The sequence below is a fragment of the Maylandia zebra genome, linkage group LG1 (assembly GCF_041146795.1).
Source record: "Maylandia zebra isolate NMK-2024a linkage group LG1, Mzebra_GT3a, whole genome shotgun sequence".
NCBI classification, from domain to species: domain Eukaryota; kingdom Metazoa; phylum Chordata; class Actinopteri; order Cichliformes; family Cichlidae; genus Maylandia; species Maylandia zebra.
Window position 1 is genome coordinate 35,395,876 of NC_135167.1, and position 20,752 is coordinate 35,416,627.

A 20,752-nucleotide genomic window follows, 5' to 3' on the forward strand; every position below is an offset into this window, starting at 1 on the left:
GCTGTAGGAGCTCTGAAACCTGACTGAAACTCTTCAAATAAGCCATTCCTCTGCAGATGATCTGTTAGCTGTTTGACAGCTACTCTTTCAAGGATGTTTGATATGAAAGGAACGTTGGAGATTGGCCTATAATTAGCTAAGACTGCTGGGTCTAGAGATGCTTTTTGAGTAAAGGTTTAACTACAGCCAGCTTGAAGGCCTGTGGTACATAGCCGATTATTAGAGATAGGTTGATCATATTTAAGATTGAAGAATTAATTAATGGCAGGACTTCTTTGAGCAGTTTTGTAGGAATGGGGTCTAAAAGACACGTTGATGGTTTGGAGGAAGTAATTATTGAAGTTAACTCAGAAAGATCAATTGGAGAAAAAGAGTCTAATATAACATCAATGGTACTAAGAGTAGCTGTAGATAATATTACATCTGTGGGATGATTATTGGTAATTTTTTCTCTAATGATAAAAATTTTATTTCTGAAGAAGTTCATGAAGTCATTACTAGTTAACGTTAAAGGGATGGTTGGCTCAAAAGAGCTCTGACTTTTTTCTGATCATCGAGGCTAAATGATGATCCTCTAAATTTGTGACACGCCATTTCCTCTCCAGCTTACGAGTCATCTGCTTTAGGCTGTGTTTGAGAATTATACCACAGAGTCAGGTACTTCTGATTTGAGACCTTAGTTTTCACAGGAGCTACAGTATCCAGAGTTGTATGTAGTGAGGAGGTGAAATTATTAACAAGATAATCGACCTCTGTTGGAGTAGTATTCAGATAGCTGCTCTGCTCTATGTTGGTACAGGGCATTGAAGATGATAACAGTGGTTGGATTATATTCTTAAACTTAATTACAGCACTTTCAGAAAGACATCTACTTTGATAAAGTCTACTTTCCACTGCTGTGTAATCAATTATTTCAACACGTTCTCACTCCCAACTCGTCAAACGTGTGACGCATGGTCAGGCCCCCTCTGCTGCACATATGGACGCGCAGGGTACCCCTCTGGCGTCGGGAATTGACGTGAAGGGTCCTCCGATTGAAGAGATTTTGTCGGTATATTTAGACATTTTCCAAATCACATTGTAACGACCTATACTGAACACAATAAATTATATAATGCAGGCAACTATCTGAGAGAAAAGTACTGCAGATAAAACTAATTACAGGCTGTTATTTGTGTATCGGTTCTTGCATTGACGGAGTGAGCGATGTATGTTGGGTAATGGCACAGCTAGCGATTGGGTGAATTTATTGCACCGGTTTTATAAACTGTTCTACAATCCTTTTGATATTTGGAAATCTGTCGATCATTCTGCTACAGCTGTAAGATATCTTCTCCAACTCCTCTGAATACATGCAGTCATTTTACCGTCTGCTTTGGCTAATCACGCTCTTACGTATTAAATTAAATTAAATGCCTAATAAAAAAGCTGGCCTCACAGGGAGCACTGGCCCTGGTGTAATGTGGATGGCATCAGCAAGTAGCACGGGCCCTGGTCTGGTGATGATGGCCTCACAGGAAGAACTGTCGCTGGTATAAAGTGTATGGCCTCAGCCAACAACAGTGGCCCTGGTGTAATGTGGATGGCCTCAGCCAGCACCACAGGCCTTGGTGTGGTGATGATGGCCTCACAGGAAGCACTGGTAGTGGTGTAATGTGGATGGCATCAGCCAGTATCACAGGGCCCTGTGTTTTGTGCATGTCATCAGGCAGAAACACAAGCCCTGGTGTTATGTGTATGGCCTCAGCCAACAACAGTGGCCCTGGTGAAATGTGGATGGTATTGGCCAGCACCACAGGCCCTGGTGTGGTGATGATGGAATCACAGGAAGCACTGTCCCTGGTGTAATGTGGATGGCCTCAGCCACCAACACTGGCCCTGGTGAAATGTGGATGGTATTGGTCAGCACCACAGGCCCTGGTGTAATGTGGATGGTATCAGCAAGTAGCACAGGCCCTGGTGTGGTGATGATGGCCTCACAGGAAGAACTGTCCCTGGTGTAATGTGGATGTCCTCATCCAACAGTACAGGCACTGGTGTGGTGAAGATGGCCTCAGAGGAAGCACTGTCCCTGGTGTAAAGTGTATGGCCTCAGCCAACAACACTGGCCCTGGTGAAATGTGGATGGTATTGGCCAGCACCACAGGCCCTGGTGTAATGTGGATGGCCTCATCCAGCACCACGCACCCTGGTGTGGTGATGATGGCCTCACAGGAAGCACTGGTAGTGGTGTAATGTGGATGGCATCAGCCAGTATCACAGGCCCCTGTGTTTTGTGGATGTCATCAGGCAGAAACACAAGCCCTGGTGAAAAGTGGATGGTTTCGGACAACACCACAGGCCCGGGTGTAATGTGGATGGCCTGTGCCAGTAACACAGGCAGTGGTGTGGTGAAGATGGCCTCACAGGAAGCACTGTCCCTGGTGTAATGTGTATGGCCTCAGCCAACAACAGTGGCCCTGGTGAAATGTGGATGGTATTGGCCAGCACCACAGGCCCTGGTGTAATGTGGATGTCCTCAGCCAACACGACTGGCCCTGGTGAAGTGTGCATGATATTGGTCAGCACCACAGGCCCTTGTGTACTGTGGATGGCATCAACGAGCAGCAGAGGCCCTGGTTGGGTGAAGATGGCCTCAAGGGAAGCACTGTCCCTGGTGTAATGTGGATGGCCTCAGCTAAGAACAGTGGCCCTGGTGAGATGTGGATGGTATTGGCCAGCACCACAGGCCCTGGTGTAATGTGTATGGCCTCATCCAAAAGCACACTCCCTGGTGTGGTGAAGATGGCCTCTGTCATGAGGCTGAACTGAGGGTGACACTGGAGACTGAGCTGACAGTGACACTGGTGACTCTGGAGACTGAGCTGAGAGTGGCTGCGGGGTCTAAATACACTGGGAAGTAACGAGGAGAATGAGACACAGAAGGAGAGCACAGCTGGGGGAAATTAGAACTGACGAGACAAGCAAAGCAGGACACATTCACATAAGTCACGGACCTTCAAAGTAAAACAGGAAGGATCACACAGAGACGCGAACTTGACACCGTGGAGACAGCAACTAAGAAACATAGAGACATAAACCATAAGGCAGAGGACTCTAAGAACCGATAGACACGGAGGGGAACTCAAACATGCAGACACAGACTTACAGAACAGAGGGGACACAGAGAAATGAGAAGGGCAAGGGATCGAAACTAGAAACTATAGAATAACTCACACCAAGTACAATAATACAAAAATCACAAAGAACTAAAACGCTGGGTCAGGAGACCCAGGACCCTGACAGCCTCACAGGAAGCACTGTCCCTGGTGTAATGTGTATGGCCTTGTGATGTAGCATAACTTAAGCAGCAAGGAAGGTGATAAGTAAATAGCATTAGCAGACAATTGAAGTTCTTTTTAAGCATACTTTATTGCTAGCATCTCCCCTTTACCATAAAACAATCAATCAGGCATGCAAAAATCCCACTGGCTTTATACAAGACTTTGCCCACACCTGACCTCGTTAGTCCCTACCATTGAACAAAATAGGTCAAACCAAATAATACAATTCTAAACAAAGAACAGGAATAAAGTCATGCATGAAACTGACAAACTCATTTACTCAACTACATAGTTTGTAAAGTAAAACACTGCATACAATATAACTCAAAAGGCTACTTTAAAGAAAACAAACAATACTATACAAAATGAAAAACCCTCCATTTGGTTACACCCAGTGATCCAATCATTGACCTCATGACCCTATATAAACAGGAAGTAGTGGGCGGCCCTTCCCATACACCTGTCTCACATATAGGACCTGCAAGCACAACATGGACACCATGGTAAGTATAACCAAAGCAACATAAAGAAACATAATTTACTAGACATGTGCCTGTAAACAGAAGAGAATTCAGATGATCTGATGGTTAGTAGTGTTTGCTTTAAAACACATGCATTGATGTAAAGAATGTAACTACTGCTACCACAAACAAAACCCGGGATATTGTGTGTTAAGAGAAGTTACACCAGCAATGTCTAAATTAAAGCATTATGGCTGACTGTAAAATAACAGAACACAGAATAACAATATACGCAAGTGACAAATGGCAAATGAATTCTGTCCTAGCCACTTCGTCTCATTCTCCCCCCCCCTTAAGTCCGTTACTCTTCATAGGAACGGGAAAGAAAGCCTGCCACAACATTCTTTTTCGCTGCTCTATACAGAATCTTAAAACAATATGAATATGGCTGCAGTGAAAGATACCACCTCGTGATTCTTGCGTTGGTGTCTCTCATTCTGCTCATCCACTGTAAAGCTCAATGATCGGTTTCAAGCACAAATTCACCTCCCAGTAGATAGTATCTCAGAGTGTCCAAAGCCCATTTTATTGCCAAAGCTTCTTTTTCAATTGTGGAATACTTCATTTCTCTGGGGAAGAGCTTACGGCACAGGTCTTTGGTCCTCTCCATCACCTTGCAGCAACACAGCTCCCAGCCCAACTCCTGAAGCATCAGTCTGTACAATAAACGGGCACGTAAAGTCTGGACACTGCAACACAGGCTCATTACACAAACAGTTTTTCAAATCCATGAATGCAGCCTCACACTCTGGAGTCCATTTAATTTTGTTGGGGCATGATTTACGAGTTAAATCACTAAGAATAGCTGATCTGGTAGAGAAATTAGGGATGAAACGACGATACCAGCCAGCTAAACCCAGGAAGGATCTCAACTTTTTCTTTGTAGTTGGAGGAGGACAAGAGGCAAAAAGCTGTTCTTTTTTATTAGGCAAAAACATTTTCGGCAAAAAAACATTATGCAAAAACATTTTCGGCAAAAAAACATTATGCAAAAACATTTTCGGTGCTGTTAAGGAATTCACAGCGACTCACTTGTTTATTTTTGAGAAAGTTTATTTTTTTATCATATCAGATGAGCGGCAGTGACGTCAACGTACTCGATCGTTGTTCTTTTTTATTAGGCAAAAACATTTTCGGCAAAAAAGCAGTATGCAAAAACATTTTCGGTGCTGTTAAGGAATTCACAGCGACTCACTTGTTTATTTTTGAGAAAGTTTATTTTTTTATCATATCAGATGAGCGGCAGTGACGTCAACGTACTCGATCGTACCACAGGTAAGTGCGAATCTGAATCTGTAGATTTTTTAAAATTATTTTTCTTATTTAAAACCAAAAAGAAAACCCCGAAACAGTGAGCTCACAAAGCTGCTTTTAGCAGTTCCATGGGTTAAGATTAGCAATTTCGTGGAACAGCGAATGACTTAACATTTAATAGCATATATGTTACCACACCACATGTGCTGTAAGTTAGCTAAATTCATTTCTGTTAGCCAATCAAGTTAAGCTTATCATATATCATCATCCAGGGTACAGTGATAGAGAAGTGTGTGCTGACGTTTGCTGTTGTTGCCACTTTGTAAAGTTTGAGGGTTCTAATAAGGGTCAGTGTTGCCAGATTGGGTTGATGCTGAAATTGAAGATAGACGTTATCTATCAATCTAGCTCTCTCTTTATGGCTCTCTCTCTCATTCTGGCTCTCTCTCTCTCTCTCTCTCTCTCTCTCTCTCTCTCGATTTTAAACTTAATAACAGCATTACATAATCATTAAATAGCAGACCGATCATCTATGCTGCAAATGAAATACAAATGGACACTAAACAGGGTTTATCTAAATCGTTACAATAGGGTTTAATGTATATATTTATTTATAAGGTGCTTCTGAATTCTGAATACTTTTTTTTTTCTAAACAGGTTCTTCATCAATCAGCCTATTATTGATTGATTCCTTCCTACATCTGCTTTTTGAAAAACTCCTAAAGGCACTTTTAAGAGCCACGTCAGTCTGTTTGTATCTGTTCTTACTGCTGTCCTTATTGGTCTGTCTCTCTGTTTCTATCCGCATTTCTGTCTCTTTAACTCTTCAGCTTTTTTCTTGTTGTCAGTGTGCTGGTTAACCTATAATTTGCCTTTTGTCTGTCTGCTGCCTTTTCTGTCTGTAATTATTCTTTGTTTCAACATGACACGCCCCAAATTCAGGCCCTGTACATTTTGCCAGACTCCCAATCAGGCAAGCAGAAGAACCTGCTATGTCTGCTTCGGAAGTCTGTCCAGCAAAAAGAAGCTAAAAGAAAAAGTAGAATCATTGGATAGCCAGTGGGCAGAAGTTGTCTTGAAAAACAGAAATGTTTGCCGGATAATTGATTCTGCCCGTATTGCAGTAAGTAAAAATTTTTTTGTTTCATATATTATCATTAAGTTGTTATAAGATGTTGCTGGCACATTAACACAGCTCATCATATGTGCTTTTGAGAACATGCAACAATATTTTATCTACATTTTGCTAAAGACAAACAATTACTTTAACTGTAATACATCAGTGGTGGCTGTATGTATTCATATCAGTATGAATGTGTAAATGGCCTGTATTTGTATAGCGCTTTACTTAGTCCCTAAGGAACCCAAAGCACTTTACACTACATTCAGTCATCCACACACTGGTGATGGCAGCTACATTGTAGCCACAGCCACCCTGGGGCGCACTGACAGAGGCGAGGCTGCCAGACACTGGCGCCACCGGGCCCTCTGACCACCACCAGTAGGCAACGGGTGAAGTGTCTTGCCCAAGGACACAACGACCGAGACTGTCCAAGCCGGGGCTCGAACCGGCAACCTTCCGATTACAAAACGAACTGCCAACTCTTGAGCCACGATCGCTGTGTGTGAATGCTTAAATGGAAACTTCTAAGAAGCTGGTGTGAATATGGGTTAATATTGCATGTTGTATAAAGCACTTTTAGTGCTCCACGAGAAAACGCTATATAAGAGTCATTTCGTTTACCATTTAACAACAGGCTGTGTTTGACTAATTTGTGCCAACTATTTTTTTTATTAATTTCAGGTGCAGAAACTTGAGTCTATAGGCTACAAGCCCATTTTATTCATTGGTAAAAAAGACAAGAATTCACATAAGTGGGTAGCAGATGTTATTACCCATTTGGACCCCACTTCTACTACAAGAAATTTCCTGGAGAAGATGCAGAGGGCTTATGAATTTATACTGTCTAAGGGTAAGAGTGAAGTCTGTTGCATACTTTCAGTCCAGTTAATTAATGCTAATTTATATAGCAACTTTTCACAACAAATCGTCTCAACTTGCTTTCACAATCAGAATACTTCATTAATCTTTAAGCAAATTGTGTATTTTAAGGTCATTAAATAACCATTGAAGGATATGTTATCAAAGGCTTCGTTCACACTGCAGGTCTTAATGCTCAATTCAGATTTTTTTGTCTGCTCGTTCACACTACAAATAAAATGTGACAGCAAACGCGCTCTAGTGTGAACGCCCAAAGCGGCCGCATGCGCAAAAGAAGACGTCACACACATTGCGCTCTGTTTAGACCCAGACCAAACAGTATTTTTTGACTGATGGCCCTTATTATAAAGACTTGTTTGAGACTTTGTTTCCCAATTTTGCTTTAAGTTATTTTGTTATTTACATATGGCCTAATAATGATCCTTATTGCTGTTTTAGAGAGGAGCGGTGCTTCAAAGGGTAGTTTCAGACTTCTGTCAGAATCTGCAAATAAAATGTTCACGTTTCTCCAACGTTGTCTTCCCAACAGTTTAGCTGGATGGCCAGGAAGCGTTCATGATGTCTTCTGTGGTGCTTCTCTGGCGCTGATAATTGGCGTCTGTCTTGTGTCAGTGACGTGGAAGATCGATTTAATGTGACAGGACCGTTCAAACAGCAGTCGCTTTCTAAAATATCAGCTATGTATCGGATTCAGTAACACATACGAACGTGACCCAAATTGGATTTGAAAATATCGGATTTGTGCCGTTCACACTGTCAGACCATGATCGGATATGGGTCGCAGAGGGTCAAAAAAATCGGATTTGCTGCGCTTTCGCCTGCAGTGTGAACATAGCCAAAGTGTAGTTCCTGCTAAATATAAGGCCTTTTTTGAAAAATATTTTTATGAAAGTAAATATGTTTTATAGGAACCTCCACACCAGTGCACCCCAATACCCCCACAGAACAGCAGCTTGTGCAGTCCAAGAATGCCACCAAGGAGCATTGTGCCGACAAACAGACCCACATCAAAGAACACACAGAGATCCCCAGTGAAGAACAGGCAGAGACCCTGATCAACAAGCAAGCAGAGAGCCTCGCCAAGGAGCAGCCTGAGATGACCACCCAGGAACCTCAATCTTCTAGGCTCCTCGAGGAGCACCCAAAGAGCCTGTCAGACGAGCAGACAGAGACTGTTTTTGTTCTCAATCTTGTTCCTTTATCTCCTTCTTCTGTTCCATGCTCCCAGTCTTTCCAAAAAAAGAAGAGAGACAGAAGCACCTCACAAACAACCTCTCCCACCTCTCCACCACCTTTTAAACCCGCAGACCAGCCATCTCTGCAGTCTCTTCATCCACCTGCTAGCCACGCGATCTCCCAGTCCTTAAGTGAGGGTGGCCAACATGAAAATAAGAAGAGAAAGAGTAAGTATTGCTTTGCATGTTATGTCTTGAGATTTTTAAGTTTCTTACCCAAAAATGATACATATGTTGTCCTAGAGAACTAACAAACCATTGCAAAGTATTATTCACTAGTTATTTAGCTGCATTTTGGTGTACACTATAAAAAGACTATAATTAAATATGGTCAATCCCTTACTTTAGTTAAGAGGACTTTGTAATTCAACTTGATTGGATTGAGAAAACTAAAACGCACTTTGAGAGAACATTTTAGTTTCTCTCAACAAATAGTGTATGCATTTATATAAACAAGGTCTGGTGGCACTCAATTGCAAAATGAAGGGTGAATTTTTTTGTTAATTTGTTGGTCCTAAGTGAAACTAAGTTTTTACACAGAATTGATTCACAATTTATGGTATGTACTTTAAAAAAAAAACTCAACTGAGGTGGGTTCACTTTTTGACCCCAGAGGACAAATGGAGTATGGCAATCAGGAGGATATTACAGATTTTCACTTGTTGAGTGAAAACTCATATTTGATTTCTTGTGTATACAGAGTCTTATGTTTTTTTTAAATGTAATTTTTCATTTCTTAGGCTGTCGAAGATGTAGTAGGCAGAAGGTGTTCCAGTTTGAAGAAGTCACTGAGAGCAGGATAAATGAGGTAATACTTAAAATGTTTTAATTTGCTTTTCAGTAGACTTTTTACAGTAAGCCTATCTCAAGTTGTTTTCATCCATGCACTACAGCCATGAACTGTGCTACATGGGTAAATTCAAATGTACTTTTGAGATTAGTGAAGGGAAATGATTAATGGAATTACATTAAAAGATTGTATTGTATTTCATGTGTTTGTTCTTAAACAATTCTGCAAAATTAATCACAGACATTGAATACTGCTACATCTTGCTACAAAAACCTACATGGCTAACATAGAAATGACTGTATATGAGGAAGGATCATATTTTTTTCTGTGTAAGCCTATATCCTCAGTTGTTCTTGTTGAATCAGGATCATAGAAAGCACAATTTATAGATCCTGATATATGCTGACCAGCCCTGTCTCACTATAAATAGTAGATAATCATGTGTAGTTTGAAGTGTTTAAATGGACACAATTCAAACAATTCATAATGGGATGATATTGATTATGTCAGTGTATGATGTATCAAGTACGTCAAACTTTCCGAAGAAAAGAACATAGCCAGAGTCAAAAACAGATAGACGCAGTTAACTAAACCTGTGATCAAAATAATTTTTTGTGAATGCCACAATTGGATACATGCTTTTCAAAATCCTATTATTATTTTTTTTATAAACAGAAATGCCTTACATACACATACCTACACATCTATCAAAGTGTGTTTACATGGGTCTGTGTGTGTCTCAGGTGTGCACACTGGATTACACACAAGCTTTATGAAGACACCTATCCATTAACCATGTTATTTAACGATTGCCTCTCTGATTCCTTCTGTCTAGGGGAACACAGAAGTAAAAGTGCGTTGGTTGCCTTGCTCTGTTTGGTAAGAAGCTCTTGATATTTCATTCTCTGAGAATGTTCTGTTTCCATCTATTACCTTTTTGGAGCACAAATGAAAATGGAAAACCAGGTGTTTTGTCACGTCTTACTTCTCGCTTTTTTTCTTATCCTATCTCAATTATTTAATCAATTAAGGATTATTGCAAAGTTTTTTGCCATCTTTGTCGAATCATAAAATAACAAATTTAATAAGAAATATATTTGAAACTGTTCAGAAAACACACGTAGTGTCTCACTTAGATGCAAAAGTACTGGGAATAATTCCAGCTGGACTGTGCTGGGGCCATAAGAGCACTCACATTAATTGTAAGAAATATATAAAAGCTATCAGGATTTTGACAAAGTGGAGAGAATTTGTCCATGTCTTACACAGATTTATGTGTGCCAAAGGATAAATCGCCTAAGCAGTGGAGGGAGTATTCAGATTCTGAACTTTCCAAAGAAGTACTAATATCACACTGTGAAAGCTTTCAGTTGTTTTGCATACTGTATTTCTAGCATTACAATTGTGTGACAGCAATGAATCTCTACAAATTAAAGAGTAAACAACAGCCTTTATAATAATCCAAAAGAAACTAATTATCACATTTGAACAATTTTTATTTTCACTTCACAGAAAGGATATTATGAACTGTTCAACTGAAAAACAATAACTAAGTCTTTCATATGTGTCGAGTGTAACTGTACAGTAGTGTTTTGTTTGTAATCCATCTAAATTACAAATAGTGTAGCAGAAGTTGAAAATATCCATAAAAATGACAATTTGCATTTTGGTACAGTACTTAAGGAAATGTCTTTATCATGTTCCACCTCTGGTGTTAAACATAAAAAGCACGAAGTAATCCCCAACACGATATTAATGTTTTTGGTGTTGTTTCTTTCAATAATTATATTTTCCAGTGGGAAAATCTGGGATGACACGTGGGAGCCAGCCAGTGAATTTCAACACCACTTTGCCATGCCAGATGTGCCACCTCCTTCAGCCACTGAGGAAGTCTTTTTATGATGTTGTGATGTTTGTTTTTCCATGTTACAAACAAGTAAGATATAATGTCTGAAAACTGAAGTTGTGTACTGTCTACAAGGAACACTTTCAGAAATATGTGGAACCAAAGGTCCATACATCCAGATGTCACATTGATCTTCTCTGTTCACAGACTGGATATGTTCATTTTCAGCAGTTTGATTGTTTAGAAATGTTAGACAAATATTTATACTTGTTAAAATGCATTGTGTTACGTAAAAAAAGACTTTATATTATGTTGTTAACTACAATAGTAGTTCTGTGTTCTTAACTTGAATGTTTTTGTACAGCATTTATATTTGCTACATTCTTTAAAAAGTGAGTGTAGGCTGTGATAATTGTTACGGTGAATATGACCCACAGCTAGCAACTCAATCCATAAAACCCATAAGTCTGTTTCCCTTTGTTTCTCATATGAAGTTGTTATTGTAAACAGGTGTTCTGTTTAGTTTAAAGTATGAAGGCTGGTGAAATTGTACTGAGTACTGTCAATGAAAAGTAAAATAAAAAATCAAAGGTCTATTGAGATATGAGAACTTGTAGTACTGTTTGATGTTGAGACTGAAAGTTTCCATTACTAGTAGTATCAACTTTCATAATTTTCTTAGATGCTCAACATTGACTTGGCCTTGATCCACCTACACTGTTATATAACTTCATTCTCTATGCAAATATTATTTTTTCTGCTTTGCACATATAATGTATACATAGAACACAGAAAATGTCAAATTGCACTACCAGTAATCATTTCAAGTGTGATGTCCCCACAAATAATAAGCATGTTAGATTATGTACACATTTTCAAATTAAAATCAACATTGAATGTGGCTTTGTCCCATTACCACTGACAACATTCTTTTGAGTATTTTAACTACATTGATTATTAGAGGTTTAAGTCAACCCTCTGAGCTCTAACAGCACTTAACCCTGTATATTGGGACTATGTCGTTTTTGGCTTTAGAATATTACTAACAAATATTGGCCGTCATAGGAGAAAGAGAATTAAGCTGTTTCTGTAGAGAGATACGACCTGAACTACTATTTAGGGTTAGGGGCCAGTACAATAGCAAAACTGCTTAAAGAGATTGGAGCCAGAGGACAGGTGCTGCTGCAGGTTATAAGAAAATTAGCTAACACTGCTGAGTGGGCCAATCACTGGCTGTGGTTAAAGAGGGCTGAGATCACTTGGGCAGTCAGCTATCCGCAACACACATGCCCAGAATTGATCAAACTGTGGTGGAGCTACCTAAGCAGGGGGCATCAAAAGGGTAGAAAACATAACACTATAATTTGTACTGTGATAGACCTGAAGCCTTGTTGACTGATACAGCTGTTTCAGGGCTCCTGGGGCTGTGCAGTTAACCTCATGGTAGTGAAACATAAGGCAGGAATGAAAAAACGTTTTGCTTCTACCCTCAGCTCTTTTTCCTGTTTGTGGGAGGCAGTGGAGATGTAGAGGGTACAGCCCGATCTGGGCGCGGAGGTATGGGATGCCAGATCACATGCCCCAGTTCCGGCTCTCCTCTCTCCTATGTTATCTCTTTTCTCTTTCACCTTTTCTATCTCTTTAAGAAGTGAGGCTCTTTAAGCACTAAAGACCTAAATAGTACTTATCGTTTTGCAGTGAAGTGATAGAAGAAAATAAATTGTAGAAAACTAAATAGGAAAAAGTAGAAGAGAAATAGCAATTTCACATCAACCAGTGACACACCCCGGGGCCTGATCAACCCTGGCAGGGCCTCCATTTATGAGGGTGTCTACTGGTAAGGGCCAAAACACCCAATGAATCCAAGGCCCACTACTGATGATGTGTCACAATATTTTTATATTATAATCTGGATTTGGTCTTTAATCCCTAAACCTAACCAAGAACTTTAAAAGAAACTAAAAAATGGCAAATATCTTTTGATAAAAGACCAAAAGACACTGTGAAGTTGATGCACACAACGATTTGTCCTCCTGATGAAGTTTCAGGACTGCCTTTCTCCATAGTGGCCATCCATCTATTCCTTTTGTGGAATAAATGTATGTGCTGTATGTGTCACAAATACCTAAATTTGATCTGGTGTGGGCTATAGTATTGAAAGGGTTGCATAATAAGAAATTGTTTTTGTTTGTGAAATAGATTTCTACGTTCTTTTTCACAAATTACTTACATGATTGGCAGTCATTGATAGGTTTGTAGCTTGAACCCATCCGCTGGAACGTTGAAGACAATATAATTACACTGCAAAGCAAGACACAAGTAGGCAAAGTTCTTCATGTTACTCGTGCACGGGAGAGACCGGACAGAGTGCCGTTCCTTCACTTGACCCCAGTTGCTCTCGTCCGTTCTCCCGTACCACTGCCCTTTTATTGAGGTTACATGAATATGCATAGGTTCATTAACATATGACGTCTACATACACACAAAGAGTACCTTGCCTGTGTGTGTGTGTGTGTGTGTGTGTGTGTGTGTGTGTGTGTGTGTGTGTGTGTGTGGACTGCTGATCAAAATGTGTGTGGACTGCTGATCAAAGGGTCAAACATCCTTGGTCAGGAAGAGGGTAGCCTCACCCTAGATGGTTCATCCTAGATAACACAGTAAGGAAGTCCAGCAGTTCATTTATACACAAAAGCACTTAGACTAGAACAGACGTAGCTACGTTAATCCTACCATAAAACAATTAAGCAAGGTACGAACTTTCCCATGCTCCCAGGATGTAGGTGTGCATTCTAGTGTGGAATGCACACCAAGCCTCTGTAGCCTGTTAAAGATCACACAACCTATCACTACACAATTGATTATACACCTCTAAGCATCTATGGTTAAATATTTCTAAGCATAAATGACAATCAACAATACAAACTCTAACAGTCATTTTCAGTTTTTACATATCAAGTCTACAGTCATAACTATATTAAACAGAAATGTGTTTTATGTCTTTGTCATGGAAATATAAATGTTGCTAAATTTTAACTGTGGTGACAAAATGATCCATTGAAACTGCATGAAAACATCAAACTGACAGTTATTTTTCAACTTTATTTGATTGTGGTCATTGGTAATATAAAAACAAATAAACTACAGTGATACAGACAACTTAATGAAATTTGGTGGGGGTAAAATGACAATGATGTTGGTCCACCCTAAGACACTGTAGGCTTAGTAACCACTGGATCAATTAATACTCTAAATTTAAAAAAAAATATGGTTGAGCACATCGCTGTACAACTGGAACTAAACAAAAAAAGTTATATATCCAAAAGTTAATTTGTGGATCAGGGTTGTTGTGACAGAATCAGCTGAACTGCCTACTGTACTGTAGTATGATTATTTTAAAAATAAGCACAAGTACTAGTAATGCACTCAAACATTATTGATACTGTTGATATGAATGATACATACCATGAAAATATCCTTAACATGTACATCAAAATACTCAAGAATGAAAACTCTCACCTGTGACAAGCATACTTGAAATTTGCTTACAAAGTTCTATCAATCACATTTCAATATGTCTTGTAAATTCTGTGAGCCAAAAATATATTACAGTAACTTAACATGACAAAAATGTAAAAAGTACAAAATCTCCCTCTGATACATAACAGTGTACTATTATGTATTACCAAAATGCATGTTTAAAAACAGTGTAACAGGGTAGTTTTTAGCTCTACGAATGACATTAAATAAAAATGTGCCAGCTGTCTTTGTAAAAAACTATATGCATTGATGTGATGAAGTCTTGGGAATGCACTGTCAATGACTGGTCTATGGCCAACTTGAAAAAATTGGGGCCCCCAGCATTAAACCTGCAAGGTAGCAAGTTGATATAACTTTGAGGACAAACTGATATATTACAGATATTTATTACCGACTTTAATCAGAATATTCAGAGTCACTGTAAAAGTCATCGTCGGAAGTATGATCAAGGTTAATGTTCTTTGCTCCTGACAAAACTTGCATGTAACACTGTCTTGCGTGCAGCTTGTTTTGTTTCACATTCTGTCGTTTTCTGAGGATGATGCTCTGTAGACCTCTCAAACCCTCCTCACTTAGGCCACAATGCGAACCTTAAAAATAGAACATATAATTTAGTCTGCTTTAATGCCTTAAGAAACAGTCAGTGTTTTGTATGCATTACTTAAATACATACTTTTAAATATCTCACTGGAAAACAGGCCGGACAGCTCTTTCAGGATATCATCATATTTTGAAAGAGATTTCCAGTGATGGTCCATCTCTGTAACAAGAATCTTCTTTTCCTCCTCAAGTCTTCTTATTGCCATGATGATATCGAATGCCCTTCTCTTTGTTGTAAGGCTGACAGAGTCTGAAATGCATTTATAACAAAGTTATAAATCAATTCACAAAGAACGTCTGAAGTCATAAATGATTTTAGGTCAACACCTGAAGCTTAGGGTTTCATTATATGTCAGATATGCTGAAAGTAGACAACATATATGTACAACTACCGCTGTGTGCCCGCTGCCACGGCCAGCTTGTGTCACCAGACAGAATTTCTTCCAAGCACAGAGTTTCTTTGTCTGGAAACATTCTGTTGTATTTTTCCACAGCAGAAGTCAAGATTCCTTTCTCTTCTCTGATCTTGCGACGAATCTTGGCACGGGCTTTATTTCCATCGGTGTCTTTGTACAGACGCTGGGATCGTCTCTTTATGCTCGCTACGAGCACTTTGATTCTGCTCACCAAGGGATCAATATCACTTGTGCTTGTTGTTGCTGCTTAGAAGAAATAACACAGCTATACTTACATAAAGTCATTGTACAATTGCATCACATTTTTGAATCAGTTTTTGCTCACCTTCTGCCCAATCCTTTACATCACTGACCCATTCATCCAGTTGACTGTCAGTCACTGCTAATTGGACTTTTAAGGACTCCAGGTTCTGAAGCTGGGTTAGAAGAGCTTTTGTGGCCTACATTGTCAATTTGAGATTAAAAAACAAACAAACAAACAAAAAACACTAAACACATGTTTACTCCAAATAATAAGAACACAGAGGAGTAATCATCTAAAAATAAAGTAACAATATCATTACCTTCTGATATCGATGGGTCAGAGAGGTGGCCAACTGGTCTAGCTTTTGTTGATTCCAGCGCATGGCCATAAGAGTTAGCATGTCACTCCGTCCTGCAAACACAGAAAACGTAGTGTTACCACTTTCATCATAATTACACACTTAAAATCTAACTAGTGCAGGATTTGCCTTCTCACCTGCTTTGGACATATGTTTTGTGGTAACTGCAATCCTTGACAAAAAGGCATTACATTGCTCTACCTCCTCCCCTAGAGTCAAACCAGCCCCATCTTGATATGCTCCACTCCATTTCACCTGAAAAAAAAAACACACACACACACACACACACACACACACACACACACACACACACACACACACACACACACACACACACACACACACACACACACACAGAGATAAAATACAAATTACACAAAATGTTGATGTGCAATTGTTCAGATAAAGTCATTAAAGTCAGAATTTCATACCTCACATTTGAAATCGTGGGCTTTAGCATGAAAGACTGAAAGAAATGGCTTCATGCTAAGAAGGTGCTGGAGCTCTGGACAGCTTTTTGTTACTCTTTCAAGATATGGCCAATACTTGCAGGTAACATCCATACAAAAAAAAGTGATATGTCTATTGGCCAGCTTTTGTTGCAGGTACAAGGGATAAGCAAAAATTTCACCCCTGTACATATTTAGAGCACGGAGCAGCACTCCATGCCTACACACTGCAAGCTCCGGTCCCTCCTCATCCACCTTGCTGCTGGATCTTTGGGAGGTCTCTCTGGCTGCTGACCACTCCCCTCCACAAACACCTCGTCCGGAGACCTAAAATGCATTAAATAGCTGGTGACAATGTCTTTTCACAATCTCTTCAACAGAGTGTTAAAGGTTAACATAATTATGTCTATGTAATTAGAGCGTTCAATCTTACATGTCTGGATGTGCTGTGTATGTAGTCCACAAATCTTCCCACATCTTCATCCTTTGCTATGAAGGCGTCTTCAAAGATGCCCAGTTCCTCAGATCTGAACAAAATAGCAATACAGTATACTTTATGGTGTCATACAAAGTAAGTCCAAAGTTAATTGGTGCACCTTATAGTCACATTGTCTGAAACAAACGTTGGTATTACACATATTTTGCTGTACCTGGCTGCATTCTTGAAACGGTAATGCTTGCGGTTTCCATCCACTGAAATTGCAAGCATGTCTGGGGCACATGCATGACATGTGAAGGGATCCTCCTTTAAAATCTTGTCTAATTCATATCTCACGGCTTCCCACTCAAAGAAACTTTTCTTAAAGCCATCTGCAGAGATCTTTCCCGTCTGGTTTAAAATGAAAGACATAAACAGAAAACTACGCTACAAGTGACTTTTAAATCCTGAATAACACAGAAGAACCATACTGTAAAGGATGCATAAACTAAAATGCTCACACGGCCAAAGTGGAGAGTTCGTTGATCAAGCATTTTTAAAAATGCTTTGCAGGAGAGTCCGGGTGATGCCATCTTCATTTCTTCAAATGTGAAGAAGACATCTGTTGCGTACAAAGTAGAAAAGTGAAGGGTAGCGGGCCAGTAATCACTTAGATTTAGGTCATCTACTCCAGCAGTCCAAGAAGTTTCACATGTCTCACACCTCAGCTCTGGCATGCTGAGATTGTAACGTCCTAGAAAAGTGAAAAACTCATGACTCCAGAGTAAAAGTTTATTATCTTTGGGTTAGGTCTTCTTTTTGTCTCAGAATATACTGCAACAATGCTTGTGAGGGTTTAGTTTTAGGTGAATTATTTACAGATGGTTGTCAGTCAGGACAAAATGAAGTTCTTCTTACCATTCATTGTGACCACAGCAACAACCTTTCCTGGTCTGACCCTCAAACACTCTGGTGGACAGCCGCAGATTGTGACTGGGCTCTCCACAGGTACAAGTCGTGCTAAAGAAGTCAACATGTATGCGTAACATATGATTTAAATAAGTTTATTAACTATGAAGTAAAACGTTGAAATGTGACTAAGATATGGTAGGACCAACTGAGCCTTACTTGAAACAATAAAAAAAACCAACTTAACAGCTCAAAGCTAACAGTGTAGTTGAGAGCTGAGGAAGCATCAACTTTTTTAAAAAATGAGATAGAGAGAGAGAGCGTAAGGGAAATGTATAAACAGTAAACATAATAAGTTTAGTCACAGAACTTACCATCATGGCAAAGGGTCTTATTTACAATGTAAGTTGTTGGAGGCAATGACTTAACTTGATTGGCTAACAGAAATGAATTTAGCTAACTTACAGCACATGTGGTGTGGTAACATATATGCTATTAAATGTTAAGTCATTCGCTGTTCCACGAAATTGCTAATCTTAACCCATGGAACTGCTAAAAGCAGCTTTGTGAGCTCACTGTTTCGGGGTTTTCTTTTTGGTTTTAAATAAGAAAAATAATTTTAAAAAATCTACAGATTCAGATTCGCACTTACCTGTGGTACGATCGAGTACGTTGACGTCACTGCCGCTCATCTGATATGATAAAAAAAATAAACTTTCTCAAAAATAAACAAGTGAGTTGCTGTGAATTCCTTAACAGCACCGAAAATGTTTTTGCATACTGCTTTTTTGCCGAAAATGTTTTTGCCTAATAAAAAAGAACAACGATCGAGTACGTTGACGTCACTGCCGCTCATCTGATATGATAAAAAAATAAACTTTCTCAAAAATAAACAAGTGAGTCGCTGTGAATTCCTTAACAGCACCGAAAATGTTTTTGCATAATGTTTTTTTGCCGAAAATGTTTTTGCATAATGTTTTTTTGCCGAAAATGTTTTTGCCTAATAAAAAAGAACAGCTTTTTGCCTCTTGTCCTCCTCCAACTACAAAGAAAAAGTTGAGATCCTTCCTGGGTTTAGCTGGCTGGTATCGTCGTTTCATCCCTAATTTCTCTACCAGATCAGCTATTCTTAGTGATTTAACTCGTAAATCATGCCCCAACAAAATTAAATGGACTCCAGAGTGTGAGGCTGCATTCATGGATTTGAAAAACTGTTTGTGTAATGAGCCTGTGTTGCAGTGTCCAGACTTTACGTGCCCGTTTATTGTACAGACTGATGCTTCAGGAGTTGGGCTGGGAGCTGTGTTGCTGCAAGGTGATGGAGAGGACCAAAGACCTGTGCCGTAAGCTCTTCCCCAGAGAAATGAAGTATTCCACAATTGAAAAAGAAGCTTTGGCAATAAAATGGGCTTTGGACACTCTGAGATACTATCTACTGGGAGGTGAATTTGTGCTTGAAACCGATCATTGAGCTTTACAGTGGATGAGCAGAATGAGAGACACCAACGCAAGAATCACGAGGTGGTATCTTTCACTGCAGCCATATTCATATTGTTTTAAGATTCTGTATAGAGCAGCGAAAAAGAATGTTGTGGCAGGCTTTCTTTCCCGTTCCTATGAAGAGTAACGGACTTAAGGGGGGGGAGAATGAGACAAAGTGGCTAGGACAGAATTCATTTGCCATTTGTCACTTGCGTATATTGTTATTCTGTGTTCTGTTATTTTACAGTCAGCCATAATGCTTTAATTTAGACATTGCTGGTGTAACTTCTCTTAACACACAATATCCCGGGTTTTGTTTGTGGTAGCAGTAGTTACATTCTTTACATCCATGCATGTGTTTTAAAGCAAACACTACTAACCATCAGATCATCTGAATTCTCTTCTGTTTACAGGCACATGTCTAGTAAATTATGTTTCTTTATGTTGCTTTGGTTATACTTACCATGGTGTCCATGTTGTGCTTGCAGGTCCTATATGTGAGACAGGTGTATGGGAAGGGCCGCCCACTACTTCCTGTTTATATAGGGTCATGAGGTCAATGATTGGATCACTGGGTGTAACCAAATGGAGGGTTTTTCATTTTGTATAGTATTGTTTGTTTTCTTTAAAGTAGCCTTTTGAGTTATATTGTATGCAGTGTTTTACTTTACAAACTATGTAGTTGAGTAAATGAGTTTGTCAGTTTCATGCATGACTTTATTCCTGTTCTTTGTTTAGAATTGTATTATTTGGTTTGACCTATTTTGTTCAATGGTAGGGACTAACGAGGTCAGGTGTGGGCAAAGTCTTGTATAAAGCCAGTGGGATTTTTGCATGCCTGATTGATTGTTTTATGGTAAAGGGGAGATGCTAGCAATAAAGTATGCTTAAAAAGAACTTCAATTGTCTGCTAATGCTATTTACTTATCACCTTCCTTGCTGCTTAAGTTATGCTACATCACAAGGCCATACACATTACACCAGGGACAGTGCTTCCTGTGAGGCTGTCAGGGTCCTGGGTCTCCTGACCCAGCGTTTTAGTTCTTTGTGATTTTTGTATTATTGTACTTGGTGTGAGTTATTCTATAGTTTCTAGTTTCGATCCCTTGCCCTTCTCATTTCTCTGTGTCCCCTCTGTTCTGTAAGTCTGTGTCTGCATGTTTGAGTTCCCCTCCGTGTCTATCGGTTCTTAGAGTCCTCTGCCTTATGGTTTATGTCTCTATGTTTCTTAGTTGCTGTCTCCACGGTGTCAAGTTCGCGTCTCTGTGTGATCCTTCCTGTTTTACTTTGAAGGTCCGTGACTTATGTGAATGTGTCCTGCTTTGCTTGTCTCGTCAGTTCTAATTTCCCCCAGCTGTGCTCTCCTTC

The 20,752-nt window shown here is 39.6% G+C and overlaps 2 protein-coding genes across 6 annotated transcripts; one reads left to right on the top strand and one right to left on the bottom strand.

Moving 5' to 3' along the window:
• The first annotated feature begins 3,632 nt into the window (after positions 1-3,632).
• On the top strand, positions 3,633-11,568 carry LOC112436301 (uncharacterized). 2 transcript variants are annotated; one of them, XM_076885446.1, is made up of 8 exons: positions 3,633-3,826; positions 5,080-5,119; positions 5,756-6,221; positions 6,903-7,071; positions 8,009-8,503; positions 9,076-9,143; positions 9,961-10,004; positions 10,922-11,568. In XM_076885446.1, the coding sequence occupies exons 3-8, from the start codon at positions 6,021-6,023 to the stop codon at positions 11,025-11,027; spliced, it is 1,083 nt and encodes a 360-aa protein (XP_076741561.1). In that variant the 5' UTR covers positions 3,633-3,826; positions 5,080-5,119; positions 5,756-6,020; the 3' UTR covers positions 11,028-11,568. The 2 variants fall into 2 exon arrangements, with proteins under 2 accessions (XP_076741561.1, XP_076741563.1); XM_076885448.1 differs by having other exon boundaries at positions 3,634-3,826; positions 6,041-6,221.
• Positions 11,569-14,031: 2,463 nt separating this feature from the next.
• LOC112435300 (uncharacterized) lies at positions 14,032-20,041 on the bottom strand. Of its 4 annotated transcripts, none has more exons than XM_076885460.1 (13): positions 19,848-20,041; positions 18,555-18,594; positions 17,912-18,013; positions 17,515-17,615; positions 17,226-17,404; positions 17,009-17,102; positions 16,558-16,902; positions 16,264-16,381; positions 16,088-16,179; positions 15,850-15,964; positions 15,495-15,770; positions 15,182-15,358; positions 14,032-15,098 (listed from the first exon to the last, which is right to left on the bottom strand). In XM_076885460.1, the coding sequence occupies exons 1-13, from the start codon at positions 19,857-19,859 to the stop codon at positions 14,905-14,907; spliced, it is 1,845 nt and encodes a 614-aa protein (XP_076741575.1). In that variant the 5' UTR covers positions 19,860-20,041; the 3' UTR covers positions 14,032-14,904. The 4 variants fall into 4 exon arrangements, with proteins under 4 accessions (XP_076741575.1, XP_076741570.1, XP_024659438.2 ...); XM_076885455.1 differs by having other exon boundaries at positions 14,033-15,098; positions 15,495-15,767; positions 17,515-17,747; XM_024803670.2 differs by having other exon boundaries at positions 14,033-15,098; positions 15,501-15,770; positions 17,515-17,747.
• Positions 20,042-20,752: the final 711 nt, after the last annotated feature.